Genomic DNA, 26165 nt, shown 5'->3' with positions numbered 1-26165 from the left:
TGTGAAGTGTGTATGAGGAGCAATGGCGCACAGCTGCAGTGCTGTGCGCTACCTTGGTGAAGACTGAAGTCTTCTGCCGCCGATTTTCCGGACCATCTTCATGCTTATGGCTCTGTAAGGGGTACGGCGGCGCGGCTCCGGGAACGAACACCAAGGACGGGTCCTGCGGTCGATCCCTCTGGAGCTAATGGTGTCCAGTAGCCTAAGAAGCCCAAGCTAGCTGCAAGCAGGTAGGTTCGCTTCTTCTCCCCTTAGTCCCCTCGATGCAGTGAGCCTGTTGCCAGCAGGTCTCACTGTAAAATAAAAAACCTAATTTAAACTTTCTTTCTAGAAGCTCCAGGAGAGCTCCTAGTGTGCAACCAGCTCGGGCCGGGCACAGAAATCTAACAGAGGTCTGGAGGAGGGGCATAGAGGGAGGAGCCAGTGGCACACCAGATAGTACCAAATCTTTCTTATAGAGTGCCCAGTCTCCTGCGGAGCCCGTCTATTCCCCATGGTCCTTACGGAGTCCCCAGCATCCACTAGGACGTCAGAGGAAAATAAAAAAAGATTTAGTACAGCTCATCTGAATGTATTCTTACCATCAGGCCTCCTTTTGGACTGCTCGTCTCCCGCCGTCTTCCGTCTTCTGGGCGGTTCTTCCTCCTCGGGAAAGCCAGGACGGCAGGAGTCCACACCTCCGCGAACTCCTTGGAACATAACAGGGTTCATGCGCCTTCTAATAACGTTCTCCCAGGGTAGCCACTTCAGATTGAGAGCCGGACCACCTCCCGTAGCTGTCTCATGTCGGCGCTGAATCCCCAATCTTCTTCTTGGTCTGTCTGCGACAATCACTGTACCGCTTCATGCAGTTTCTGGTGCTCCGGCGGTTTTCCAGATACTGCAGTGGACTTGTCTCGCGATGGCATCCCAGATGTTTCGCTTAGTCTTAGCTGCTGTGCTCTGTGCCCTTGGTCCATACAGAACGTCGTAGGACATGTCGACGCCATCCACTAGGGCACAGTTTTCCGCCTCAGTGTATCTGGGTCCACGCGGCTTCTTCTGTCCTGCGTCTTCACCAGAGGCTTCCTCCTCCGACTGATCCTCTGGCTGGTTTCTTGCCTTTAGGGATAAAAAAAAACCATGCATTTAATAAGATCGGTATGTACCTGTAAGTATGTCAGTTTCCCTGGCAGTGCGCAAAGATACCTGTAGGTGTGCATGGCAGTGCGCAAACTAGGGTGTGTCAAGTTGAATGCTATTGTGTCTGCAGGTGTTGTCAGTATTTACCTGTCTAGGCCTTTTCTTTTGCTTCTCCCTTTGGTCTTTTGACGACCGCGGCTGGTCACTGCATGCCTGGTCGGTCGTATCCTCCTCCTGGGTCGGCTCCCACTCCTCATTGCTGTGCAGGGAAAATTCTTCTGAGGGGTGGGGGGAATCGGGGCCGCTTGTGCCCTGGACATCTCTGTTGTAAAAAAAAAAAAATATTTTTACAAATTTAAACACACATTACATAATTACATGGAACCACACGTCATGCTGTTGGGACCCCAGTGCTAAAGCAGGACCAAACACAACAAAAAAAAATTTGAAAAATTGAAAAAACCTCAGCCAAAACCTCAGCCCGTACAAGCATCCCTGCACATGCTGGAGGTCAACCAGTGCTAAAGTAGGAGCAAAAAAAATTTTTGGGAAACAAACGACAACACATGTCGGACACATGGCAGATAACCGACACACTGAAAAGTCCACCCCAAACAAGCCAAAAATCATTCCTGCACATGCTGGAGGTACACCAATGCAAAAGAATGACCAAAAAAACATTTTAAGAAAAAAAAAAACGTGAAAAACTACCCCCAAACACAAAAGTCCAAAAAAAACATGCAGCAATACAAGCAGGAGCTATATACACATACCTGCACACATATACATACACCAAACACCCCAAAGCAACGCCACATGTACACCTCATGGCACCCCCCCACTACACAAACACATACATGCAAGGCCACACCACATGTGGTACTTACCTACAAATGTAGAAATCGCTCCAAAAACGACTCTCCTCCGGGGTAACAAGTATCCTCCTGTCCGTCCTAGATTAAAGCCTGCTGGGTGTCCAAACGATACCACAGCAAACAACAACCAATTTGCTAGCTCTGCACCTCCACACACCTCTCTGCAGGTTCACAAAATGGCTGCTGAGCACGCAGCAAACAAGCCCTATAAAGGGCTCAAAACGGCGCGAAGTCGAATCCAGGACGCCCACTACTCGACGATTGGTCCGTTATTCGACAAGGGGAGTGTCGAATGCGTTTTGTATTGAATATGTCGATTTCATGGTCCCAGGTGGAGGGTTTCGGCTGTCGAGTACAGTCGAATCCTAAAACGGTCGAAAAAAAGACGCAATTCGTCCGGAATTGCATATACCCCATAGACTCGCATTGTATTTCTGTATATGTGTGTAAATATATCAGATATCATTTCGGGGCAATGCGATTTTAAACCTTTACGAATAAAGGTTACATTTAAATTAAGTTAGTGCCCCCCCCCCAAAATAAAAAGACATTCTTTCCTTCTTTTTGCCTGCAAAATACTGTGCAACATGATTATAAAACTCACAGTAAGTGACTGACAGCTGTTTGAATCACATAAACTATCATGCATGTTTGTAATCTTAATTTCTCTTAATTTATATAATTTTATTAAATGGCTCTCATCTAAAGCAGCTTGGATTTTTAAAGTTCCTGGTTAGTAAAAGATGCTTTGCTATCTCACCTTGTAGAAGATGCCACCCTGCGCTTAGAAATGGAGGATGATATCACTGTCCCACAATCCCCAGGAACAGATGTCCGGAATAGCCGAAAGCCTTTTTAAAAAACAAATACAAAAAAAGGAAATAAATAAAATATATATAAATATAGAAACACACTGGGGTACATTTACTTAGATGGGAGTTCTATTTAAGATGCAACTAATCAGATTCTAATTTTCCTTTATCTAGACCCTTCTAGAAGATAATACCTGGAATCTGCTTGGTTGCTATGGGCAACATCCCATCTTAAATAGAACTCCCATCTTAGTAAATTTACCCCATTGGGGCAGATGTATTAAGCCTGGAGACGGCATAAGGAAGTGATAAAGCAGCGATAAGTGCAAGGTGATAAACGCACCAGCCAATCAGCTCCTAAACTGTTAATTTACATAATGGATCTGATTGGCTGGTGCGTTTATCACCTTCCACTTATCACTGGTTTATCACTTCCATATGCCTTCTCCAGGTTAATACATCTGCCCCATTATCTTGACTAATGCATGCCAAAGGTCAATCTTAGGCTCTATCGGATTCTTAACACGTTTTACAGTTTATACAGACCCCATGTGTCTGACTATTGCACTATTTCTATTTATGCATTACATAGTATTGTTTGTCCTTAATTTCATTTGTAAATATTTGAGCTATTTTTTTTGTATTGCTAAGTTGCTATTATCACAGTAACATGTGGAAAAAAGCTCCAGTCTTGAAGGGGGGGGGGGGAGTATCCAATTAGCCGCAGTAACTAATTAGTTCACCGGGGAGGGCTATCCAACTAGCTCTGATGTGGCGCGCTCCTACCCGAGATTATGCTTTGAGTATGACTCTTGTTTGGGCGTACTCTTGTATACAAGAGTGCGCCCAAACAAGAGTCATACTTCTTTTCTTGTGCATATACAATTTTTGTCTCCTTTTTTTTGACTCTGGGCGCACCGCCATACGGACAGATAGGAATTTCCACAAACTATGTCCATTTCTGGCTACTATGTGATTAATAACGTATTTTGAATCCAAGGTTGGTGCAGGATCAAAAACCCTCTCTTTTATTATGCTTTGAGTGCCTAACCCGCAATAAGTGCTCCGAAGATACATGTCTGCGGCTTTTCGCGGGACCTATGCATTTCCGCGGTACTTAATTGAATAGTGGGATAACAAAAATGCAAAAACACCCGTTTTTTGCGGCAATGGCACTATCGCGGGTAATTGGATACCCCCTTTGATGCATAATTGTTCTCACAGTGGGAACAGCTCTTTTGCCCATTGGTGCAGCTTTTTCCTTCTGTTCTGAGACACATAGACACATATTAACCCGCACCCAGGCAGTAACAGTGAAAGTTAACCACACTTAAGGCTGGACAAAACCACCAGTCTACAGAAGAATATGCCTTTCAGTGACTGCTGCAATAAAATTTGCTTATCTACTTTAATGATAACCAATGTGTAATTCTCATTGTTGCCCACAAAAGTTAGTCACCTTCATCCTCAGAGTTGGAAGTTGCCTTAGGATCTTGCTTCAAATTACCGCTTCCAGGGATTTCTTTGATACATCTAAATACAGACAGGCAAACATAAGAAATCAGAAGGGGAATTATGCACACAGTCCAAGACCCCTTCTATTTACCTGTCCAGTATGGCAGAGAGCTTTCTGGCCACATGTGTGCGGAATTCAGGGGTAGTTTCCAGTTCATTTCCATCATGCTCGTGGCAGTCAGGACGTACCCTGCAGTGATGTCAAATGTTTAGGATCACAGATATAGAAATATAACTTACTTGCTTATGATGAATAGCAATACATACCTTAAGCTTGGGATAACAGGACTGATTGGATTTTGCAGACATCGTACAGATTTGTCTATTCCTGCAATATACACAAAGCTACTTAAATCATGAGAAGGACTATAAAAATGTTCTATATGGGGCAAAAACACTGACATAGACTTCAATATCAGCCACAACAAAAAGGAACATAAATGTGACAAAAATATAAGTAAACTAAAACAGATTCAAGACATAGGTGTCAGCACAATTACAGGCAAAGGGGATAAGTAGCCATTGCAATGGAGTATAAGCAGTGGCAACGACACCCGAACTTGCATCCTTCATGGCACGTTCTCGCTGATGTTTGTACGCAGCACTATGGGGCAGCAGAGCATGTTCATTTACTATATTCAAAAATACAATTGGATTGTAAGAATGGGGTCAATTCAATTTAGTGTGTTGTGATGCCCAACGAGAGGATTTCTTTTCGCAACCCTCTGGGAGTGCGAGCAGAAATCTGACACAAAGTGCTGGCACGATGCTGTTTTATGGCCTTAGCGTGCCAGAAACAGCATCGTGCGCAGCACTTAAGTCACATAATGCCGGTTCTCACGACTATACACCATGTTTAAGGCGTAATTATGCGTATTCCCCGACATAACATTGAGTTGAATAGCTCCAGGAGCTCCTTCCGGTGCTATTCAATTTGCGTTGAATTGTATGTGTGTATATATATGTATATGTGTGTGTGTATATATATGTATATGTGTGTGTGTATATGTGTATGTGTATGTGTGTGTGTATGTGTGTGTATGTATGTGTATGTATGTATATGTGTGTGTATGTATGTATGTGTGTGTATGTGTGTGTATATGTATGTGTGTGTATATGTGTATATATATGTATGTATGTATGTATGTATGTATGTATGTATGTATGTATATATATATATATATATATATATATATATTTTATTAGCCCGGCACTCCTCCTAATGAATACCTGCCCCGGTGCACTCAGGAGAAATGGATATGTAGAAAAAACGGCTGCGGCACTCAGGGTCTTGTAAAGAGGTCAAATTTGTATTTGCATCACAAAATAAAACACCAACGTTTCGGGGTGTCTAGCCCCGTTGTCAAGATGTGAGAGTCACTCTCACATCTTGACAACGGGGCTAGACACCCCGAAACGTTGGTGTTTTATTTTGTGATGCAAATACAAATTTGACCTCTTTACAAGACCCTGAGTGCCGCAGCCGTTTTTTCTACACACACACATATATATATATATATATATATATATATATATATATATATATATATATATATATATATATATATATATATATATATATATATATATACTTCCCAAATGGGACTGGCACTCTCCTGTCAGGCGTCTCAAACCTCGGTGCCTTCTGTGGTGATGATGCAAGCTTCCGGAAAGAAACAGCGGCACTCGAGGATTTTGTAAATGGTAAAGAGTGTATTCAAAATCCGTTTACATGAATCATGTAAACGATTTTGAATACACTCTTTACCATTTACAAAATCCTCGAGTGCCGCTGTTTCTTTCCGGAAGCTTATATATATATATATATATATATATATATATATATATATATATATATATATTTTTTTTTTTTTTTTTTAATTCAAAAGTGGGTGGGATGTAGTCAGAATCCAGACACCATAACCCCTACTCACAAAGTGCCGACTATGCCCAAGGTGAGTATTAGGGTTGGGGTTATTTTTAAAGGTTAGGCTATGAGGGGGGGCAGTTACAGTTTTAAGGTTAGGGTTAGACTGCAGGATGGGATGGTTAGAGTTACAATATACACCACAACCCGCTGGATATCGGGTTTTAGACAAACAGGATTCCTATACCAACCCCCAGGATACTGCTCAAGAAGTGCTACCACCTCTATGTAAAGCCAGAAGCTTTGGCGGGTTAGTCTGGAGCATTCACTTTTTTAAAAAATTGTTTTAGCACCATGTCAATGAGAAAAGACATTTCCAGTTACTTCCGATGCACGGTCATCAAGTTGGAAATTGTAATATTCATAAAATTTGAAGTCCATCATTCTACAGTCAGAGTTATTATTTAGTAATGAAGAACACTAAGTCAGTTGCCAATGCTTCTATGAGTGGGTGTCTCAGCAAATTCCCCTAAAGAGGACACTAACAGACTCCTCCTCCTATTCTCATTTCACTATCCACACTATGGCCAGGCTGGCAACATCTCCCATTAATCCTTGTCTTCCTAATCCTTTATTCTGTCCCGTTACCACCTCTATCCTTCTCTCCCAGGGCCAGATGTACTAAGCTTGAAAAGTGATAAATATCACTGTGATAAAGCACCAGCCAATCGGCTCCTAACTGTCATTTTTCAAACACAGCCTGTGACATGGCAGTTAGGAGCCTATTGGCTGGTGCTTTATCACAGTGATATTTATCACTTTTCAGGCTTAGTACATCTCCCCCCCAGTCTCCTACATCTCATCCTTTCTCCTCTTCTCTGTCTCCTATCCTATCTTCTGCCACCCTTCGCATCCTCTTCTGTTTCCCCATTGCAATTTACTTCTGCTCCTTATCATACTACACTCCCTCCATGCCTCACTCCTGCAGTCTCCCTTCCTAGCCAAGGTCCCAGCACCATCATTACACCCTCTGTATCCCTTCCTTCCAAATTAATCTTACCTCAACGCTACAGCAACCCTGATAATCTCATTGACACCCCCTATCCTGTGCCCTCTGGAATGTCAGCTCTGTTTGCAACAAATTGGCCCCTACTCATGACCTTTTCATTTCCAACTCCCTGCATCTCCTGGCCATTGCAGAAAATAAGATTTTACTTAACGATAAATCTATTTCTCGTAGTCCGTAGTGGATGCTGGGGACTCCGTCAGGACCATGGGGAATAGCGGCTCCGCAGGAGACAGGGCACAAAAGTAAAAGCTTTAGGATCAGGTGGTGTGCACTGGCTCCTCCCCCTATGACCCTCCTCCAGACCTCAGTTAGGATACTGTGCCCGGACGAGCGTACACAATAAGGAAGGATTTTGAATCCCGGGTAAGACTCATACCAGCCACACCAATCACACCGTATAACTTGTGATCTAAACCCAGTTAACAGCATGATAACAGCGGAGCCTCTGAAAAGATGGCTCACAACAATAATAACCCGATTTTTGTACCAATAACTATGTACAAGTATTGCAGACAATCCGCACTTGGGATGGGCGCCCAGCATCCACTACGGACTACGAGAAATAGATTTATCGGTAAGTAAAATCTTATTTTCTCTAACGTCCTAGTGGATGCTGGAGACTCCGTCAGGACCATGGGGATTATACCAAAGCTCCCAAACGGGCGGGAGAGTGCGGATGACTCTGCAGCACCGAATGAGAGAACTCCAGGTCCTCTTTAGCCAGGGTATCAAATTTGTAGAATTTTACAAACGTGTTCTCCCCCCGACCACGTAGCTGCTCGGCAGAGTTGTAATGCCGAGACCCCTCGGGCAGCCGCCCAGGATGAGCCCACCTTCCTTGTGGAATGGGCATTTACATATTTTGGCTGTGGCAGGCCTGCCACAGAATGTGCAAGCTGAATTGTACTACACATCCAACTAGCAATCGTCTGCTTAGAAGCAAGAGCACCCAGTTTGTTGGGTGCATACAGGATAACAGCAAGTCAGTTTTCCTGACTCCAGCCGTCCTGGAAACCGATATTTTCAGGGCCCTGACAACATCTAGCAACTTGGAGTCCTCCAAGTCCCTAGTAGCCGCAGGTACCACAATAAGCTGGTTCAGGTGAAACGCAGACACCACCTTAGGGAGAAACTGGGGACGAGTCCGCAGCTCTGCCCTGTCCGAATGGACAATCAGATATGGGCTTTTGTGAGACAAAGCCGCCAATTCTGACACTCGCCTGGCCGAGGCCAGGGCCAACATCATGGTCACTTTCCATGTGAGATATTTCAAATCCACAGATTTGAGCGGTTTAAACCAATGTGATTTGAGGAATCCCAGAACTACGTTGAGATCCCACAGTGCCACTGGAGGCACAAAAGGGGGTTGTATATGCAGTACTCCCTTGACAAACTTCTGGACTTCAGGAACTGAAGCCAATTCTTTCTGGAAGAAAATCGACAGGGCCGAAATCTGAACCTTAATGGACCCCAATCTGAGGCCCATAGACACTCCTGTTTGCAGGAAATGCAGGAATCGACCGAGTTGAAATTTCTTCGTGGAGCCTTCCTGGCCTCACACCACGCAACATATTTTCGCCACATGTGGTGATAATGTTGTGCGGTCACGTCCTTCCTGGCTTTGACCAGGGTAGGAATGACCTCTTCCGGAATGCCTTTTTCCCTTAGGATCCGGCGTTCAACCGCCATGCCGTCAAACGGAGCCGCGGTAAGTCTTGGAACAGACATGGTACGTGCTGAAGCAAGTCCCTTCTTAGCGGCAGAGGTCATGAGTTCTCTGTGAGTATCTCTTGAAGTTCCGGGTACCAAGTCCTTCTTGGCCAATCCGGAGCCACGAGTATAGTTCTTACTCCTCTACGTCTTATAATTCTCAATACCTTGGGTATGAGAAGCAGAGGAGGGAACACATACACCGACTGGTACGCCCACGGTGTTACCAGAACGTCCACAGCTATTGCCTGAAAGTCTCTTGACCTGGCGCAATACCTGTCCAGTTTTTTGTTCAGGCGGGACGCCATCATGTACACCTTTGGTCTTTCCCAATGGTTCACAATCATGTGGAAAACTTCCCGATGAAGTCCCCACTCTCCCGGGTGGAGGTCGTGCCTGCTGAGGAAGTCTGCTTCCCAGTTGTCCACTCCCGGAATGAACACTGCTGACAGTGCTATCACATGATTTTCCGCCCAGCGAAAAATCCTTGCAGTTTTTGCCATTGCCCTCCTGCTTCTTGTGCCGCCCTGTCTGTTTACGTGGGCGACTGCCGTGATGTTGTCCCACTGGATCAATACCGGCTGACCTTGAAGCAGAGGTCTTGCTAAGCTTAGAGCATTATAAATTGCCCTTAGCTCCAGTATATTTATGTGGAGAAAAAGTCTCCAGACTTGATCACACTCCCTGGAAATTTTTTCCCTGTGTGACTGCTCCCCAGCCTCTCAGGCTGGCCTCCGTGGTCACCAGCATCCAATCCTGAATGCCGAATCTGCGGCCCTCTAGAAGATGAGCACTCTGTAACCACCACAGGAGAGACACCCTTGTCCTTGGAGATAGGGTTATCCGCTGATGCATCTGAAGATGCGATCCGGACCATTTGTCCAGCAGATCCCACTGAAAAGTTCTTGCGTGGAATCTGCCGAATGGAATCGCTTTGTAATAAGCCACCATTTTTCCCAGGACTCTTGTGCAATGATGCACTGACACTTTTCCTGGTTTTAGGAGGTTCCTGACTAGCTCGGATAACTCCCTGGCTTTCTCCTCCGGGAGAAACACCTTTTTCTGGACTGTGTCCAGAATCATCCCTAGGAACAGCAGACGTGTCGTCGGAAACAACTGCGGTTTTGGAATATTTAGAATCCACCCGTGCTGTCGTAGAACTACTTGAGATAGTGCTACTCCGACCTCCAACTGTTCTCTGGACCTTGCTCTTATCAGGAGGTCGTCCATTTTCTTCGAAGAAGAATCATCATTTCGGGCATTACCTTGGTAAAGACCCGGAGTGCCGTGGACAATCCAAACGGCAGCGTCTGAAACTGATAGTGACAGTTCTGTACCACGAACCTGAGATACCCTTGGTGAGAAGGGCAAATTGGGACATGGAGGTAAGCATCCCTGATGTCCCAGGACACCATATAGTCCCCTTCTTCCTGGTTCGCTATCACTGCTCTGAGTGACTCCATCTTGATTTGAACCTTTGTAAGTGTTCAAATATTTCAGATTTAGAATAGGTCTCACCGAGCCTTCTGGTTTCAGTACCACAATATAGTGTGGAATAATACCCCTTTCCTTGTTGTAGGAGGGGTACTTTGATTATCACCTGCTGGGAATACAGCTTGTGAATTGTTTCCAATACTGCCTCCCTGTCGGAGGGAGACGTTGGTAAAGCAGACTTCAGGAACCTGCGAGGGGAAACGTCTCGACTTTCCAATCTGTACCCCTGGGATACTACTTGTAGGATCCAGGGGTCCTGTACGGCCCCAGCGTCATGCTGAGAACTTGTCAGAAGCGGTGGAAGGCTTCTGTTCCTGGGAATGGGCTGCCTGCTGCAGTCTTCTTCCCTTTCCTCTATCCCTGGGCAGATATGCTTATGGGGACGAAAGGACTGAGGCTGAAAAGACGGTGTCTTTTTCTGCATAGATGTGACTTAGGGTAAAAACGGTGGATTTCCCAGCAGTTGCCGTGGCCACCAGGTCCGATGGACCGACCCCAAATAACTCCTCCCCTTTATACGGCAATACATCTTTGTGCCGTTTGGAATCTGCATCACCTGACCACTGTCGTGTCCATAAACATCTTTTGGCAGATATGGACATCGCACTTACTCTTGATGCCAGAGTGCAAATATCCCTCTGTGCATCTCGCATATATAGAAATGCATTCTTTAAATGCTCTATAGTAAATAAAATACTGTCCCTGTCAAGGGTATCAATATTTTCAGTCAGGGAATCCGACCAAGCCACCCCCGCGCTGCACATCCAGGCTGAGGCGATCGCTGGTCGCAGTATAACACCAGTATGTGTGTATATACTTTTTAGGATATTTTCCAGCCTCCTATCAGCTGGCTCCTTGAGGGCGGCCGTATCTGGAGACGGTACCGCCACTTGTTTTGATAAGCGTGTGAGCGCCTTATCCACCCTAAGGGGTGTTTCCCAACGCGCCCTAACTTCTGGCGGGAAAGGGTATACCGCCAATAATTTTCTATCGGGGGAACCCCGCGCCTCATCACACACTTCATTTAATTTATCTGATTCAGGAAAAACTATAGGTAGTTTTTCCACACCCCACATAATACCCTTTTTTGTGGTACTTGTAGTATCAGAAATATGTAACACCTCCTTCATTGCCCTTAACAAGCAACGTGTGGCCCTAAAGGAAAATACGTTTGTTTCTTCACCGTCGACACTGGAGTCAGTGTCCGTGTCTGTGTCTGTGTCGACCGACTGAGGTAAAATGGGCATTATAACGTCCCTGACGGTGTTTTAGACGCCTGGACAGATACTAATATGTTTGCCGGCCGTCTCATGTCGTCAACCGACTTGCAGCGTGTTGACATTATCACGTAATTCCTTAAATAAGCCATCTATTCCGGTGTCGACTCCCTAGAGAGTGACATCACCATTACAGGCAATTTGCTCCGCCTCCCAACATCGTCCTCATACATGTCGACACACACGTACCGACACACAGCACACACACAGGGAATGCTCTGATAGAGGACAGGACCTACTAGCCCTTTGGGGAGACAGAGGGAGAGTTTGCCAGCACACACCAAAAACGCTATAATTATACAGGGACAACCTTTATATAAGTGCTTTTCCCTTATAGCATTTTAATATATGTAGTCATATCGCCAAATCAGTGCCCCCCCTCTCTGTTTTAACCCTGTTTCTGTAGTGCAGTGCAGGGGAGAGCCTGGGAGCCATCCCACCAGCATTTCTGTGAGGGAAAATGGCGCTGTGTGCTGAGGAGAATAGGCCCCGCCCCCTTTTCGGCGGGCTTCTTCTCCCGTTTTTCTGAGACCTGGCAGGGGTTAAATACATCCATATAGCCCCCAGGGGCTATATGTGATGTATTTTTAGCCAGAATAAGGTACTATCATTGCTGCCCAGGGCGCCCCCCCCAGCACCCTGCACCCTCAGTGACCGCTGTTATGAAGTGTGCTGACAACAATGGCGCACAGCTGCAGTGCTGTGCGCTACCTTATGAAGACTGAAAAGTCTTCTGCCGCCGGTTTCTGGACCTCTTCACTTTTCGGCATCTGCAAGGGGGTCGGCGTGCGGCTCCGGGACGAACCCCAGGGTGAGACCTGTGTTCCGACTCCCTCTGGAGCTAATGGTGTCCAGTAGCCTAAGAAGCCAATCCATCCTGCACGCAGGTGAGTTCACTTCTCTCCCCTAAGTCCCTCGATGCAGTGAGCCTGTTGCCAGCAGGACTCACTGAAAATAAAAAACCTAACAAAACTTTTACTCTAAGCAGCTCTTTAGGAGAGCCACCTAGATTGCACCCTTCTCGGCCGGGCACAAAAATCTAACTAACTGAGGCTTGGAGGAGGGTCATAGGGGGAGGAGCCAGTGCACACCACCTGATCCTAAAGCTTTTACTTTTGTGCCCTGTCTCCTGCGGAGCCGCTATTCCCCATGGTCCTGACGGAGTCCCCAGCATCCACTAGGACGTTAAGAAATCTGGATTACTCCCTATGATACCACTTCTCTGCTGGGGGCCTCACATTCTCTCACACACACCACGACCCGGGGGACACCATGATGGTGGTGTTGGGGTCCTTTTACCCTCTAGCTACACATACCAACTTATACCTCCACAGCCATCCCTCACATTCTCTACATTTGAGGTCCATGCGATACGCATCTACCAACCTACTAATCTTCGATGTGCTGTCATCTACATGGCACTTCCGCCATATTCCTCGACAACCTTGCTTCCTGGCTACCTCACTTCCTCTCTTCTAACATTCCCTCCATTATCCTAGGTGATTTCAACATCCCTATCGATGACTACACAAACTCACCTGCCTCTAAACCCCTTAGCCTCACCTCTTCACTTGGTCTCTCCCAGTGGACCACCTCACCCTCCCATGTGAACGGGAGCTCACTGGATCTGGTTTTCACTCACCGCTGCAATATTTCTGATTTCTCCAATTCCCCTCTCTAACCACCACCTGCTCTCATCCAACTTATCTATCTCCGCTTCCCCATGTCTCCCTCCTAAGGCTACCCTCACTAAGCGTAACATTGAGGCTATTGACACCCCATCCCTATCATCCCTGTTCGACTAACTTCTCTCTCCAATTCTCTCTCATGCCCTGAACAAGCCACATCCCTATACAATGCATCTCTTACTTCTGCTCTTGACTCTGTTGCTCCACCAACCACTATTCACCCTTGCAGATCAACACCTCAACCCTGGCACACCAAATGCAATAGATATCTTCAAAAATGCTTATGTACTGCCGAGCAACAGTGGAGGAAATCACACTCTAAGGCAGACTTCCTCCATTTTAAATTTATGTTCTCATCATTCAGTGCTGCCCTTTCCCTCGCTAAACAATCATAATTAAAAAGTCTCATGTCTGCCAAGTCTTCCAACCCCCCGGCGCCTCTTTGCCACTGTGAATTCCGTCCTCTGCCCACTACCACCTCCTCTCCCATCCCCATTGTCTGCTCGACTTCGTTACTCCGTACGTCAGGACATCACATCCCACCAGACCAGCAACCAGCCATCACCCATCCCTTTCCACCCAATCCCCTTCCCTCTCACCAACTCTGACATCTTTCTCCCATGTATCTGGTGAGGAAGTCATGGCCCTCATCTGTGCCCCCCCCCCACCCACACTTGACCCTATCCCCTCCCACCTCCTCTGCTACTGCTCTCCTTCTGCCTGTTCCCATCTTGCCCACCTTCTCTAACTCATCAGGCACTGTCCCATCTGCCTTCAAGCATGCACTCATCTCTCCTATTCATTAAAAACTTACCGTTGATCCAAACACTCTCTCCAACTATCAACCCATCTCTCTCCTCCCTTTTGCCTCCAAACTCCTTGAGTGTATTGTCTATAACCACCTCACTGCCTTTCTTTCCACCCACTCACTGCTTGACCCATTCCAGTCTGGTTTCCTCTCTCTCCACTTCACTGAAACTGCCCTCACGAAAGTCTGCAATGACCTCCATGCAGCCAGAGGTCTTCTTGACCTCTCTGCTGCTTTTGATACTGTGGACCACCCTCTCCTTCTGCAAATCCTTCATTCTCTTGATCTGCGTGATACTGCCCTCTCCTCTCTGATCGTTCCTTCTCTGTCTCCTCTCAAGACGCTACCTCCCCCTACACTTCCACTAACTGTTAGTGTCCCTTAAAGTTCTGTTCTTGGTCCTCTTCTTTTCTCTCTCTATACGTCCTCTTTAAGTGAACTCATTAGTTCTTTTAACTTCCAATACCACCTCTATGCTGATGACACTTAAATCTACCTTTCCTCCCCTGATCTCTCCCTTGCTCTCCTCACTCGTACCTCCAACTGTGTCTCTGCTATTTCTTCCTGGATGTCCCAGCGCTTTCTTAAACTTAACATGTCCAAAACAAAGGTGATCATCTTCCCACCCTCCCACACAACCTCACCTCCCACAATGTCATTATCCATTGATGGCATGACTATCTCCTCTAGCCACCAAGTGCGCTGTCTTGGCGTAATCCTTAACTCCTCCCTCTTCTTCAAACCACAAATTCAGCACCTCTCACAAACCTGTCATTTTCATCTCAAAAACATTTACAGGATCAGGCCCTTTCTCACTCAGGTTGCCACCAAGATAATTATCCACTCACTGATTATTTCCAGACTGGATTACTGTAATCTCCTCCGAACTGGCCTTCCTGACAATTAACTCTCTCCACTCCAATCTATCCTCAATGCAGCAGCCCGGCTTATCTTCCTCACCAAACCACTACATCCACCTCCCCTCTCCTACAAGCCCTTCACTAGCTTCCCTTCCCTTTCAGAATCCAATTCAAACTTCTCACACTCACTTACAAAGCACTCACCCACTCCTCTCCCACTTACATTTCCGACCTTATCTCCCTTTACTCTCCCACCCGTCCTCTTCGCTCTGCTAATGCATGCAGACTCTCCTGTCTTCCGATTACTTCCTACCACTCCAAGATTTTTCATGTGCTGCTCCCTTACTCTGGAATTCTCTACCTCTCCCCCTCAGACGCTCCACTTCTCTACAGAACTTCAAACAGGCTCTTAGAACCCACTTCTTTACCAAACCCAGCCAAATATCACATCCTAACCCTCTATACCATGCTCGGTCTACCCAATCTGTGTCACCCTTGTCTGTCTGCCCCTCCCCTTTAGAATGTAAGCTCTCACGAGTAGGGCCCTCTTCCCTCATGCGCTTATCCTTTTCTTACTTTAATAATCCTCAACTGCCCAAATCCTGCAGTTTTCAGCCTCCTTTGGTTACTTATCTCAGGGTCGTCTACTGATGTAGTTATGCTTAGTTACAGTTGAAGACATTAAGGGTCAAGTACAGAGTAAGTCACTGTTTTCATTGTGCAGATGTACTCTGTAATTGGGCGCTGTGGAACCCTTGTAGCGCCATATAAATAAAGGAAAATAATAATAATATCCAAATAAATAAATGCAGGGACCTACAATACATGCCTCTATCATATATTCATTTTATTGAATATACCACAGTAAAAAATACCAAACAAGTATGTCTTCTGTCAAAGTCAGAAAAATATCTCTATACACACTGCCATATTTGCACCTCATTCTGGTCCGCGCTGCGCATGCGTGCGCTCTCCCGTGCGTGCGCATACTCACAGTCGCGGGCACCCGCAGGCGCACGGTATGCGTATTTACGGTAGAGTTTATGTGATCGTAGCGTGCGACTCAATCGTTACATATTTTCAGTAATAATGTATTTTGTAGATCATGGTCCCTTTGATAGATTCTGAAAGTTTAGTTAATATAGCATGTTCCTGAACAGAGAGATCCCTCTTTGTATTGTACGAAGGGTCTAACAGGGGTCATGCAGTGGTGTTTGGTACCCATCGGAAGAGTATTTAAATAGCAATATTCCGGTGTTGGTTTGGAGCGGATTAATCACTCATGCGAATAGTTATGGACATAAGAAGTTTATGTCCATTTACTATTATTTGTTCTTATTTAGTCATGCGGCGGGAAACTCAGTATCCCACCCACCTGAACAGTTGGAAGCAGTCACAGCCCACCTGTATGAATCAACCTATGACCTTTTGTTATAATGCGAAGCCGAATTCCTGTGTCCAATGAACAATGAGATTGTAGGGACCATTGAATTGTATTGTGTGTGGGGCATAAATAGGCAGGCCGACCATATCCAGTTCACTCTCTTCAACGGTTCTCATTGCTGATAATCGGGAGCTGGATATCGAGGCGCATGCGATCGTTTCCCCTTGTGCGTAAGTGTTTCTCCGCAATCATATTGATCTTCTTGTTATTCCGAGCCAATCTCTCTAAATCTCTCTCTCTCTCTCTCCTTCTCTTTCTCTCTCATTTTCCCTTAAATTGTATTATATTGTATTTCCTGTGTAGTTATCTGGTTAGGTAGTCTATGTTATATTGTAGTGTATGACTTGTATTGTGTTTAACTCTTTTGCAAGTATAGCATTCATAATATATATTTTAGGCGTTGGACCCTGAGCACGGTATCTGTGTGTTTCTTATAGTATTAAGTATTCTCAGAGCGTCGGTGACGCTCAAACAGCTTTTAAGGTAATAAGGTTATACTGTGTTGCATTTACACTCTAACATTACACTAAGGTTTTACTGTACAATACACTGTTTATGGTTTAGATACAAAGGTTTAATATAGTGAGCGTCAGCGCCGCTGGTGATCTCCTCGTGGTCCCGAGCGTCCGCTACGCTATAGCGAATCATTACGTTAGTCAACAGCCAATAACGTGCCTGCCTGTGATCTCTTGGCCGTGAGTGAACTTGACGCTTGAGCGTCTCGATCACGGCAAAGCGATTGTTACGCAACTAGCGTACCCTTACGGTACTTCATACGTAGATAGCGTAGTGTTCTTAGACCTCATAAAGGGTATTATATACGATAAATATTTAGCTTTATCAATTGCGGGCTCGTCCTGTCCTTCACATATCTGCACTAGGTAGATACAGCAGACATTATCCATCAGCAAAGGGCGGGAGGTTGTATTCCTCGTGGTGCTGACGGGATAAGCGTCTGCTTCTCTTAGTAAAGGGTGCTGAAGGAATCCGGGAACCGGAGGTAAGAACAAAACAATAGTGTCTTTTTAAAACTGTTTATTTTTCTGTCTTGCGTACACACGCACGCACACATATATATCTGCATTTCCTTTTCATTTGTGTATTTTCGTATATCACTCTTCTGTTTGCCAGTTTTATAGTTGATAAACGTGCTTAGAGAGAGTTGTCACTATTTCATAGTTTAAGAGTAAAGATAATATAGTTAAAGTATAGACAAACACACAGCTGTGCCTGAGAGACAAGGCGAAGTCAGTGTGGTGCGTGGTAGATGATAAAGGATCATCTACATTGATAAACGTATAAATTGTGTTACGGTGGATCTTTGCTTTGCGTACACGTGTCTCTAACAAAAGACTGAGACTTGCGTACGCAATCCAAGGGCCGACGCACGCAGCGTATATTACGCAACGGAGCGTACGGGTACGCCCAGGTAACTCAAATCACAAGTTTTTTTTTTCTCTCCTCTCAACGCGATAAGTAGCGCCACGCGGTAAATAACGCCAGGCGATAAATCGCGCAAATTTTTTTTTACATTCCAAATTTAAATTAACAGATCCTTCTCCTAATTTGTAACACATCTGGTCTAAAGAGAAATTTCTGCGCAGAAATAGAAATAGAAACAAAAGTGTACATGTGGTGAGTGAGTGTGTTGTATACAATTTTACAGGTTGAACCACAAGAAAAGTCGAGTTCTCGTGAGGTACATGCGTGTAAGTGACGTACATGGTGGCTAGGGAGGCATCCCTGGTTAAAACATACAATTTGAGCATTAGAGTGTAGCAGACCAGGAGGTCATACTGTAACAGACCAGGAGGTCATAGCAGACCAACAGGTTCAGGTACAGCAGACAAGGAAGTCCGCTATATAGTCCACAGGCACAACACCAAGAAAGGGTTGGTGCAACACCCATATAGGCCATACAAGCTCTTGCTGAAGGAATTCGCAGCCGCAATTTTCGATTCCACTGGTCGCTCCGTACATAAGATTAGTTGCTTATGTGCTGAACGACTGTACCGCACGTAATTGTGTACATTAGTAAACCTGACCGGTACTATTTGTGTACGAAGGTCATAAACGCTATTTGTACATTCTAACGTGATTTGTGTAACTTTTTTTATTTTAAGGGAAGTTCGCTGCTCACTCAGGAACTATCCAGCAACCAATAGTTACTGGAAAGAGTAAGTGTTCTTCGGATCACCCTCACAGGTTCCAGTAAATAGAGGTTCAGGTCGCAGGGGCCCTAGGTCGAGTACGCCAGCACCATATCGGTGTGATCAGGTCGTATTGGTCGGCGTGGGCGAGTGAGTGGGGTACTCGGTAAACCGCCACCGTCAGCCTATTTTGGACATTTGGTTTGCGTAAGGGTTGGTTGAATAAAGCAACACCTTCGAACTATGGGGGCCACTTGTTCAGGTAGGGGGTGATCAACCTCGGTTCGGGTTGATTCAGTGAACCGACCAATTGGGTCGGCAAGGTATGTAATGTGTGAGAAATACGGAAGTCACACAGAAGCTTTATGTGATGAATGGGAGAGAATGACAGTACATGACGGGGAGAAATTCCCAAGAGTAGGTAGCTTCAGCACAGAAGTGTTAACGAATTTAAGGAGAAGGATATGTCTCATTAAATCAGCAAAGAGACGAATCAAGCATTATGATTATTTGCAGTTGTGGCAACAGGAGGGTGACATACAGAGAGGATTGGCTCAGGCGGCGGGATCTGGCTCAATCAGAAAACTGATAGCCACGGCCCCACCGCCACCATACATATCAGGAGAGAAATTGGTTGCGGAGAATGACGCACTAAGGTGTAACAAACAACAAACTCTTAGCAATTGTGTAAATGTTAAAGATAATGTTAACCAATTAACCAATGCAAGTATTAACCCGTGCAAGTTGTACCCTGTTTTGAACTTTCCTCAGGAGTGTGATCAAGAAGACGAATCGGCAACAATTTCAGCGCTCTCTCTCGCAGCCACCATAGCAGAGACCACAGTAGGCACAGCTCCACCCACGAGATTAGTAACAAAGGCCCCTAGCGGAGGGATAGGTGAGGTCGTATCTACAGGTAAGTACGGCACCATACACTATGCTCTAGCCATTTCACCACAGGCTGTAGAACCCACACAGAGTGATGTTGTTAGAGTTACTCCTGTTAGGGTAATAGCTGTTCCAAATGGGAAAACTGACACATCAGGAGTCACCCCTGTGAGGAACATTGCCATGTATAGCCCATTTTCCAGAATGGAATTAAGGACCATAGTGTCTGAATTCCCTGACCCTAGAAAAGACTTAGTTGCCAGTCAAAAATACATCAGAGACTTAGGTAACACTGTAGAGCCCAACAATAAAGACTGGCAGATATTGCTGAGAGCGTGTTTACCCTCCAATGTTGACGCAACTCAATTTTTAGCTGATTGCGGATTAGATCAGGATGTACCTCTTACAGATGTGTACAACAAAGATAATGTAAAAAGAATAAACTTACAGTTAAAAGAGTATTTCCCAGCGGTAGTCAGATGGAACAAGATATTCTCCATTAAACAGAAGGAGTCAGAGACAGCTGCAGAGTATTTTCACAGAGCATTATCAGAAATGGCAAAATACACAGGCATAGAGGACATTAAAACAAACATAAACCATCGAGAAGTAGCAGTATCGGTACTGATGGATGGTTTAAAAGAATCATTAAAGACTAGGGTACAGACCACACAACCATGTTGGCGAGGTCTGTCTGTGGCTACTTTGAGAGAGGCTGCTATTGATCATGATAGGAACATCACCAGACACAGGGAACAACAAAGTGATAAGTTAATGGCAGTAAGTATACAGGCCCTGACCACAAAACAGCCTGTGTTAACATCACCAAACCCTGTGGGTAAGTCAAATGTGGTAACATGTTATTTTTGTCACAGACAGGGACACTTTGCACGAGACTGTAGATCGAGAAATGTACAAAAATCTTATCAACCCCCTAGACAACGACACGACACACGACATTGGGAGCAAGGTCCGCAGAAACGGAGTTATGAGCCACATGCAGGGGAAACAAAAAGATACCCCCCAAACAGAGATTGGCAAACCTCTGGTAGTTCCCAGCTAACTCCCTCACAAGTAGTTGCTGCCAGCGGGATTCAGGGAGGTCACCATACCCAATAGGGGTGTGGCCATACCTGTAATCTGCAGCCAGTAAAATTGATTGCAAGTCTTGGAAGTGAACCAGAAATTGCAATCAATGTAGCTGGTAAATCATTAAACTTTCTTGTAGACACAGGGGCGGCCAAATCAGTGATAAATTCAACAGTGGGCATGAGGACCACTGGTAGGACAATTCCAGCCATGGGAGTAACAGGAGTAGTCCAGCATTACCCTGTTAGCAAACCAGCAGAGATTACAATAGGGCCGTTACATACCAAGCATTCCTTTTTGCTGGCTGCATCGGCACCGACCAATCTCCTGGGAAGAGACTTACTGTGTAAAATGGGGTGCGTCATTTATTGTACTCCTGAAGGTGTATTCTTGGACATACCTGAGAATCACGCTCAGGAAGTACGAGACATGTTAGACTCCCCGTCAAAATTAATGTCACATACCATTATGACAAATAGGACTCCCTCCCAAGTAGAAGAAATGACATCTCAGATACCAGAGTCACTTTGGACAAAAGATGGACAGGACACTGGATTAATGGCAAACGTAGCTCCGGTAGTTGTACAAGTAAAAGATGGTAGGATAGCTCCAAAAATCCCACAGTACCCTCTGAAGCCAGAGGTGGAGTTAGGAGTTTACCCAGTAATAGAGCGCTTGCTACAACAGGGCATTCTGGTAAGAACGTCCAGCACTGCTAATAGTCCCATCTTCCCTGTGAAAAAGAGTGGGGGGAGGGTTTACCGGTTAGTGCAGGATCTAAGGGGGATTAACAAAATAGTTGAGAGTCAGTTCCCCGTAGTGCCAAATCCAGCTGTCATCCTAATGCAAATCCCTCCCACTGCGAAATTTTTCACTGTTATTGACCTCTGCTCCGCTTTCTTTTCGGTACCTCTGCACCCTGACAGTCAATATTTGTTTGCATTTACATACAGAGGAGTCCAATACACATGGACTCGATTACCACAAGGATTCATAGATAGCCCAAGTATATTTTCTCAGGCTTTGCATGATTGTTTACAGTCTTTCCAACCAGTGAGTGGATCAGTATTAATACAGTACGTGGATGATCTACTACTGTGTTCTGATTCATTGGAGGCATCCCTGAAGGATACGAAACAGCTCCTGTTTCATCTTTCAGACACAGGACACAAGGTTTCCAAAGACAAGTTGCAATTATGCCAAACTAAGGTAAAATATTTGGGACACTGTTTAACACAAGGACTGAGACACCTGACCGCTGATAGAATTCAAGCAATTAGAGACATGACTCTGCCACAAACCCAGCAACAGATCAGAACATTTTTAGGAATGTGTGGGTATTGCCGTAACTGGATCCCAGGGTTTTCCATCCTAGCGTTACCCTTGCAGGAAATGGTCTCCTCAAACAAACCTGATCGGATTTCGCATACAGACGAGTCTGAGGCAGCATTTGAGAGACTTAAACAGTGCCTTACGCAGGCACCAGCATTAGGTATGCCGGACTATGGGAAACCCTTTGAACTATACGGAACAGAAAGTGCTGGTTGCGCGGCAGGCGTACTAACCCAAAAGCACGGTGATGCCAGCAGGCCAGTAGCATATTACAGCGCTCAGCTAGACACGGTAGCGCGATCCCTCCCCACATGCTTGCGAAGCGTTGCTGCGATAGCATTGCTAGTAACGAAAAGCGAAGACGTCGTGCTAGGTCACAACCTCACAATTCATACACCACATGCAGTGTCAGCCTTGTTAAATTCTGCCCAAACCAGGCACGTCTCATCAGCGCGGTTTACAAGATGGGAATTGGCACTAATGGCCCCCGTAAACATCACCATAAGGAGATGCAGTGCATTAAATCCTGCAACATATCTCCCAAGTGTGTCTGGACAGACCCAAAGGGTGGAGGATGAGAGTACTGGGGAAAGAGGATTTAATACAAAGGAAGACACTCATGATTGTATGGAATATTTGACCCAAAATTTTACCGCAAGGCCTGACATCAGTGACAACCCACTGAAAGATGCAGAACTTACGTTCTACACGGACGGTAGTTGTCATAGACAGTCAGACTCGGGAGACTTGTGTACTGGATACGCAGTCGTAGATGACCAAGGCACCATAGAAGCGGAACCGCTAGGCCCACCTCACTCAGCCCAGGTTGCTGAACTGGTCGCCCTAACCAGAGCATGTGAATTGGCTAAGGGCAAATCAGCCAATATCTACACCGATTCTAGATACGCATTCGGGGTAGTCCATGATTTCGGAGCCCTATGGCGCCTCAGAAATTTCATGACGGCAGCTGGTACACCGGTAGCGCATGCAGCTCACATAAAAAGGCTTCTAACAGCGATACAGGAACCCGACAGAGTGGCTGTTATCAAATGTAAAGCACATACATATAGCCAAGACCCAGTATCGCTTGGTAACAGCCGAGCAGACGAAGCGGCTAAATTAGCAGCTGGTACCCCCAGACAGACAGACACCACACAATTGATGGTATTTAATACCATCAACACACAGAAGTTGTGTGAAATGCAAAATTTGTGTTCCACACAGGAAAAGGCAGTCTGGAAGGCAAAGGGATATGGCCAGGAGTCCTCAGGACTCTGGACGGATGGACATGGTAAACCAGTGGCCCCCAGAGCATATCTTCCGTGTTTGGCTGAAGCAGCTCACGGGCTGACTCATCTAGGCAAGGAAGGGATGTGCAAGTTGGTAAGAGCATATTGGTGCGCCCCAGGATTCTCCTCTCATGCGAGTAAAAGAGCCATGTCATGCCTTACCTGTTTGAGAAAGAATATTGGAAAGGCAATACCTACAGAACCATCCCATATCCCACCTGCCGGCGGCCCTTTCCAGGTAATACAGATTGACTTCATTCAATTACCCCCTTGTCGAAATTTGAAATATGTACTTGTTTGTATAGATGTTTTCTCAAATTGGGTCGAAGCATTTCCGGCGGCCACAAATACCGCTATGTTTACTGCTAAGAAAATTGTGCAGGAATTTGTATGTAGATATGGTATCCCTAGAATTATCGAAAGTGATAGGGGTACCCATTTTACAGGTGATGTCTTTCAAGGAATGTGTAAATTGATGGGAATTGATAGCAAGCTGCACACTCCATACCGTCCACAGGCGAGTGCGAAAGTGGAAAGAGTGAACAGCACTATTAAAAATAAACTGAGTAAAGTGATGGCAGAGACAGGATTGACATGGCCAGAAGCTTTACCCATTGTACTGTACAGCATCAGAACCACTCCCAGGTCCCCTCTTAATCTGTCTCCCTTTGAAATCTTGTTTGGTCGACAACCGCATGTTATGATTAACCCTCAGGATGATTTGAAGTGTAACAATGAAGTGACTGTAAAATACTTGATTAACATGAGTAAACAGTTAAGGAATCAAAATGATAATCTGAAGTTAGTGATTCCTGATTTACCAGATAGTAATTGTCATGACATTGAACCTGGGGATTATGTAATGATACGGAATTTTCTACGCTCAGGTTGCCTTATTGACAGATGGGAAGGACCATACCAGGTCTTATTGACTAGCACTACAGCATTGAAGGTTGCTGAGAGAGAGACTTGGGTTCATTCGTCCCACTGTAAGAAGGTCGTTGATCCAGAGAAGTCCTGTGATAAGGAACAGACGGTAGAGGTTGTATCACTAGAGTGTCTGTTCCAGGAGGACTAAGGCGGCACCTGAGCATCGAGAACCACAAGATCAAAAGCAGTTGTCGATCCCGTTCCCTTTTTTGTTTTTCTCCACTTCCCATCCCCTCTCCCTCAAATTATTTTTCCCCCCTTCTCATTCTTCTTCGTCTCCTCCTAAGATGGACTTGCCTCAAGAGACTGTGATCCGGATTTTCCTGTTGACCAGAGCAGTCTGTTCCGGCGAGAGTACCATGGAGTTCGAGAGAGGTTCTGGAATGGGTTCTGATGACAGAAATGGAGGCGTAGTTTTCCGAGAACAACATAATCAACAAGCAAAGGCGAGTATCAGAAAACGATCCGATAGCATTGACCATAGAAGGAATTGTGAAGGATTGTTAGCTGAAGAAAACTGTATCTGTCGGCTCTGTAACAATGTCATTGAGGATGGGTGCATAAAGAAATGCCAATCCAGTTTTAATATCCATATGGACCGGCATCCATTGAGTGACTATCACTCCTTAGTGGGTAGTGTGTTAAATAAAACAGATTGTTGGGTATGCTCTCAAGTACCTCAAGGTCATAGCAAATCAGGGCTAGTACCATTTCCTTTAACGATAGGGGAGGTACTTGAGTTAAGTGGTGGGAGACCGGTGGACAGGAGGTTTAATATCTCCAGTGCTCCTAGTTTGAAGCTCCACCAATACCATGTGGATAGGTCCCTATTATGTTTCAACATCTCCAATCCCCGAAAGCCGGGAAATTGGGAAGTGTCATGGAGTAACCAAACCATGACCTTTTCGCATAGAGCAGATAGAATGCCTACAAATACAGAGCTTGTACGCCACATAGCCAGTAGAGGAAAATCTTTCCGGTATAGGTATACCTTAGGAAATAGGATTACTAGAGTTGGAGAGGTATCACCAGGATACTGTGCACATATCGTACAACCTGATACGTGTACTAAGCAGATGGAAGAATTAGGGTTAGGAGATTTCACATGGAAGGTGTGTAATATGGTTATGTCCTACTCCGTCCCATATGTTCTCCCCGATGATGCATATTTCATATGCGGGAGAAAGGCGTACAAGTGGCTTGCCCCAAACTCTGAAGGATTGTGTTATATTGGAAAAGTACTGCCTGAAGTAATGACTGTATCACATGACAAAATGAAAGACATACACCGTGGTGCCCAAGCTCCTTATACTCACACCCATTACGAGCACGTTGTTAAAAGGCACCTGATAGAGCATCCGGCCTCTGATCTGATAAGTGAATCCACCGGGATTCAATTCTTAATCGCGTTAGATTTCACCCGCACCGCCAGAGGAGTGCTGAATTATAAATACATATCTGCGCTCGCAAATTTGTTAGATAATATCACTGAAATGTATGATGACACATTTAGGTATACTGGAAGGGAACTTCAAGCTTACAAAACAGAACTGGTACAGCATAGAATGGTTCTCAATTACCTCACAGCAGTGACAGGCGGATATTGTGTCACACTGGCAACACAATACGGCGTGAAATGTTGCACATATATTACGAATAGCACCGAGGATCCGGTCGAGGTCATAGACCAAAAGATGGACGATATTCTCCAATTGAAGTGGGAATTTCGCAGGAGACACAATCTCACTCTCGCTGCTGTAGGTAATGAGCTGACTGGTTGGGTGTCATGGTTGAACCCGCGAAATTGGTTTTCTGGTTTAGGAGAATGGGCTCAAGGAGTCATAATGGATGTTGGGAAGTTTCTCCTATGTATCTTAGGTGTTGTCATATCGATTGGATTGATATTTAGATGCGGTCAGGCTTTAATGAAGTGCAATCATCGTACA

At 45.4% G+C, this 26165-nt stretch overlaps 1 protein-coding gene across 1 annotated transcript in view; it reads right to left on the bottom strand.

Moving 5' to 3' along the window:
- C1H12orf43 (chromosome 1 C12orf43 homolog) overlaps window positions 1-26165 on the bottom strand; it is a 108344-nt gene that overhangs the window by 60049 nt on the left and 22130 nt on the right. The window contains exons 2-5 of the mRNA XM_063913097.1: window positions 4592-4652; window positions 4416-4514; window positions 4269-4342; window positions 2758-2848 (exon numbers count right to left, since the gene is read on the bottom strand). Of these exons, the coding sequence (XP_063769167.1) occupies window positions 2758-2848; window positions 4269-4342; window positions 4416-4514; window positions 4592-4652 (325 nt within the window). The remainder of the gene's footprint in view (window positions 1-2757; window positions 2849-4268; window positions 4343-4415; window positions 4515-4591; window positions 4653-26165) is intronic.

This window comes from Pseudophryne corroboree, chromosome 1, assembly GCF_028390025.1.
Source record: "Pseudophryne corroboree isolate aPseCor3 chromosome 1, aPseCor3.hap2, whole genome shotgun sequence".
Lineage (NCBI taxonomy): Eukaryota > Metazoa > Chordata > Amphibia > Anura > Myobatrachidae > Pseudophryne > Pseudophryne corroboree.
The sequence above is the reverse complement of the archived record's forward strand: the minus strand, read 5'-3'. Positions and strand labels throughout refer to the sequence as shown.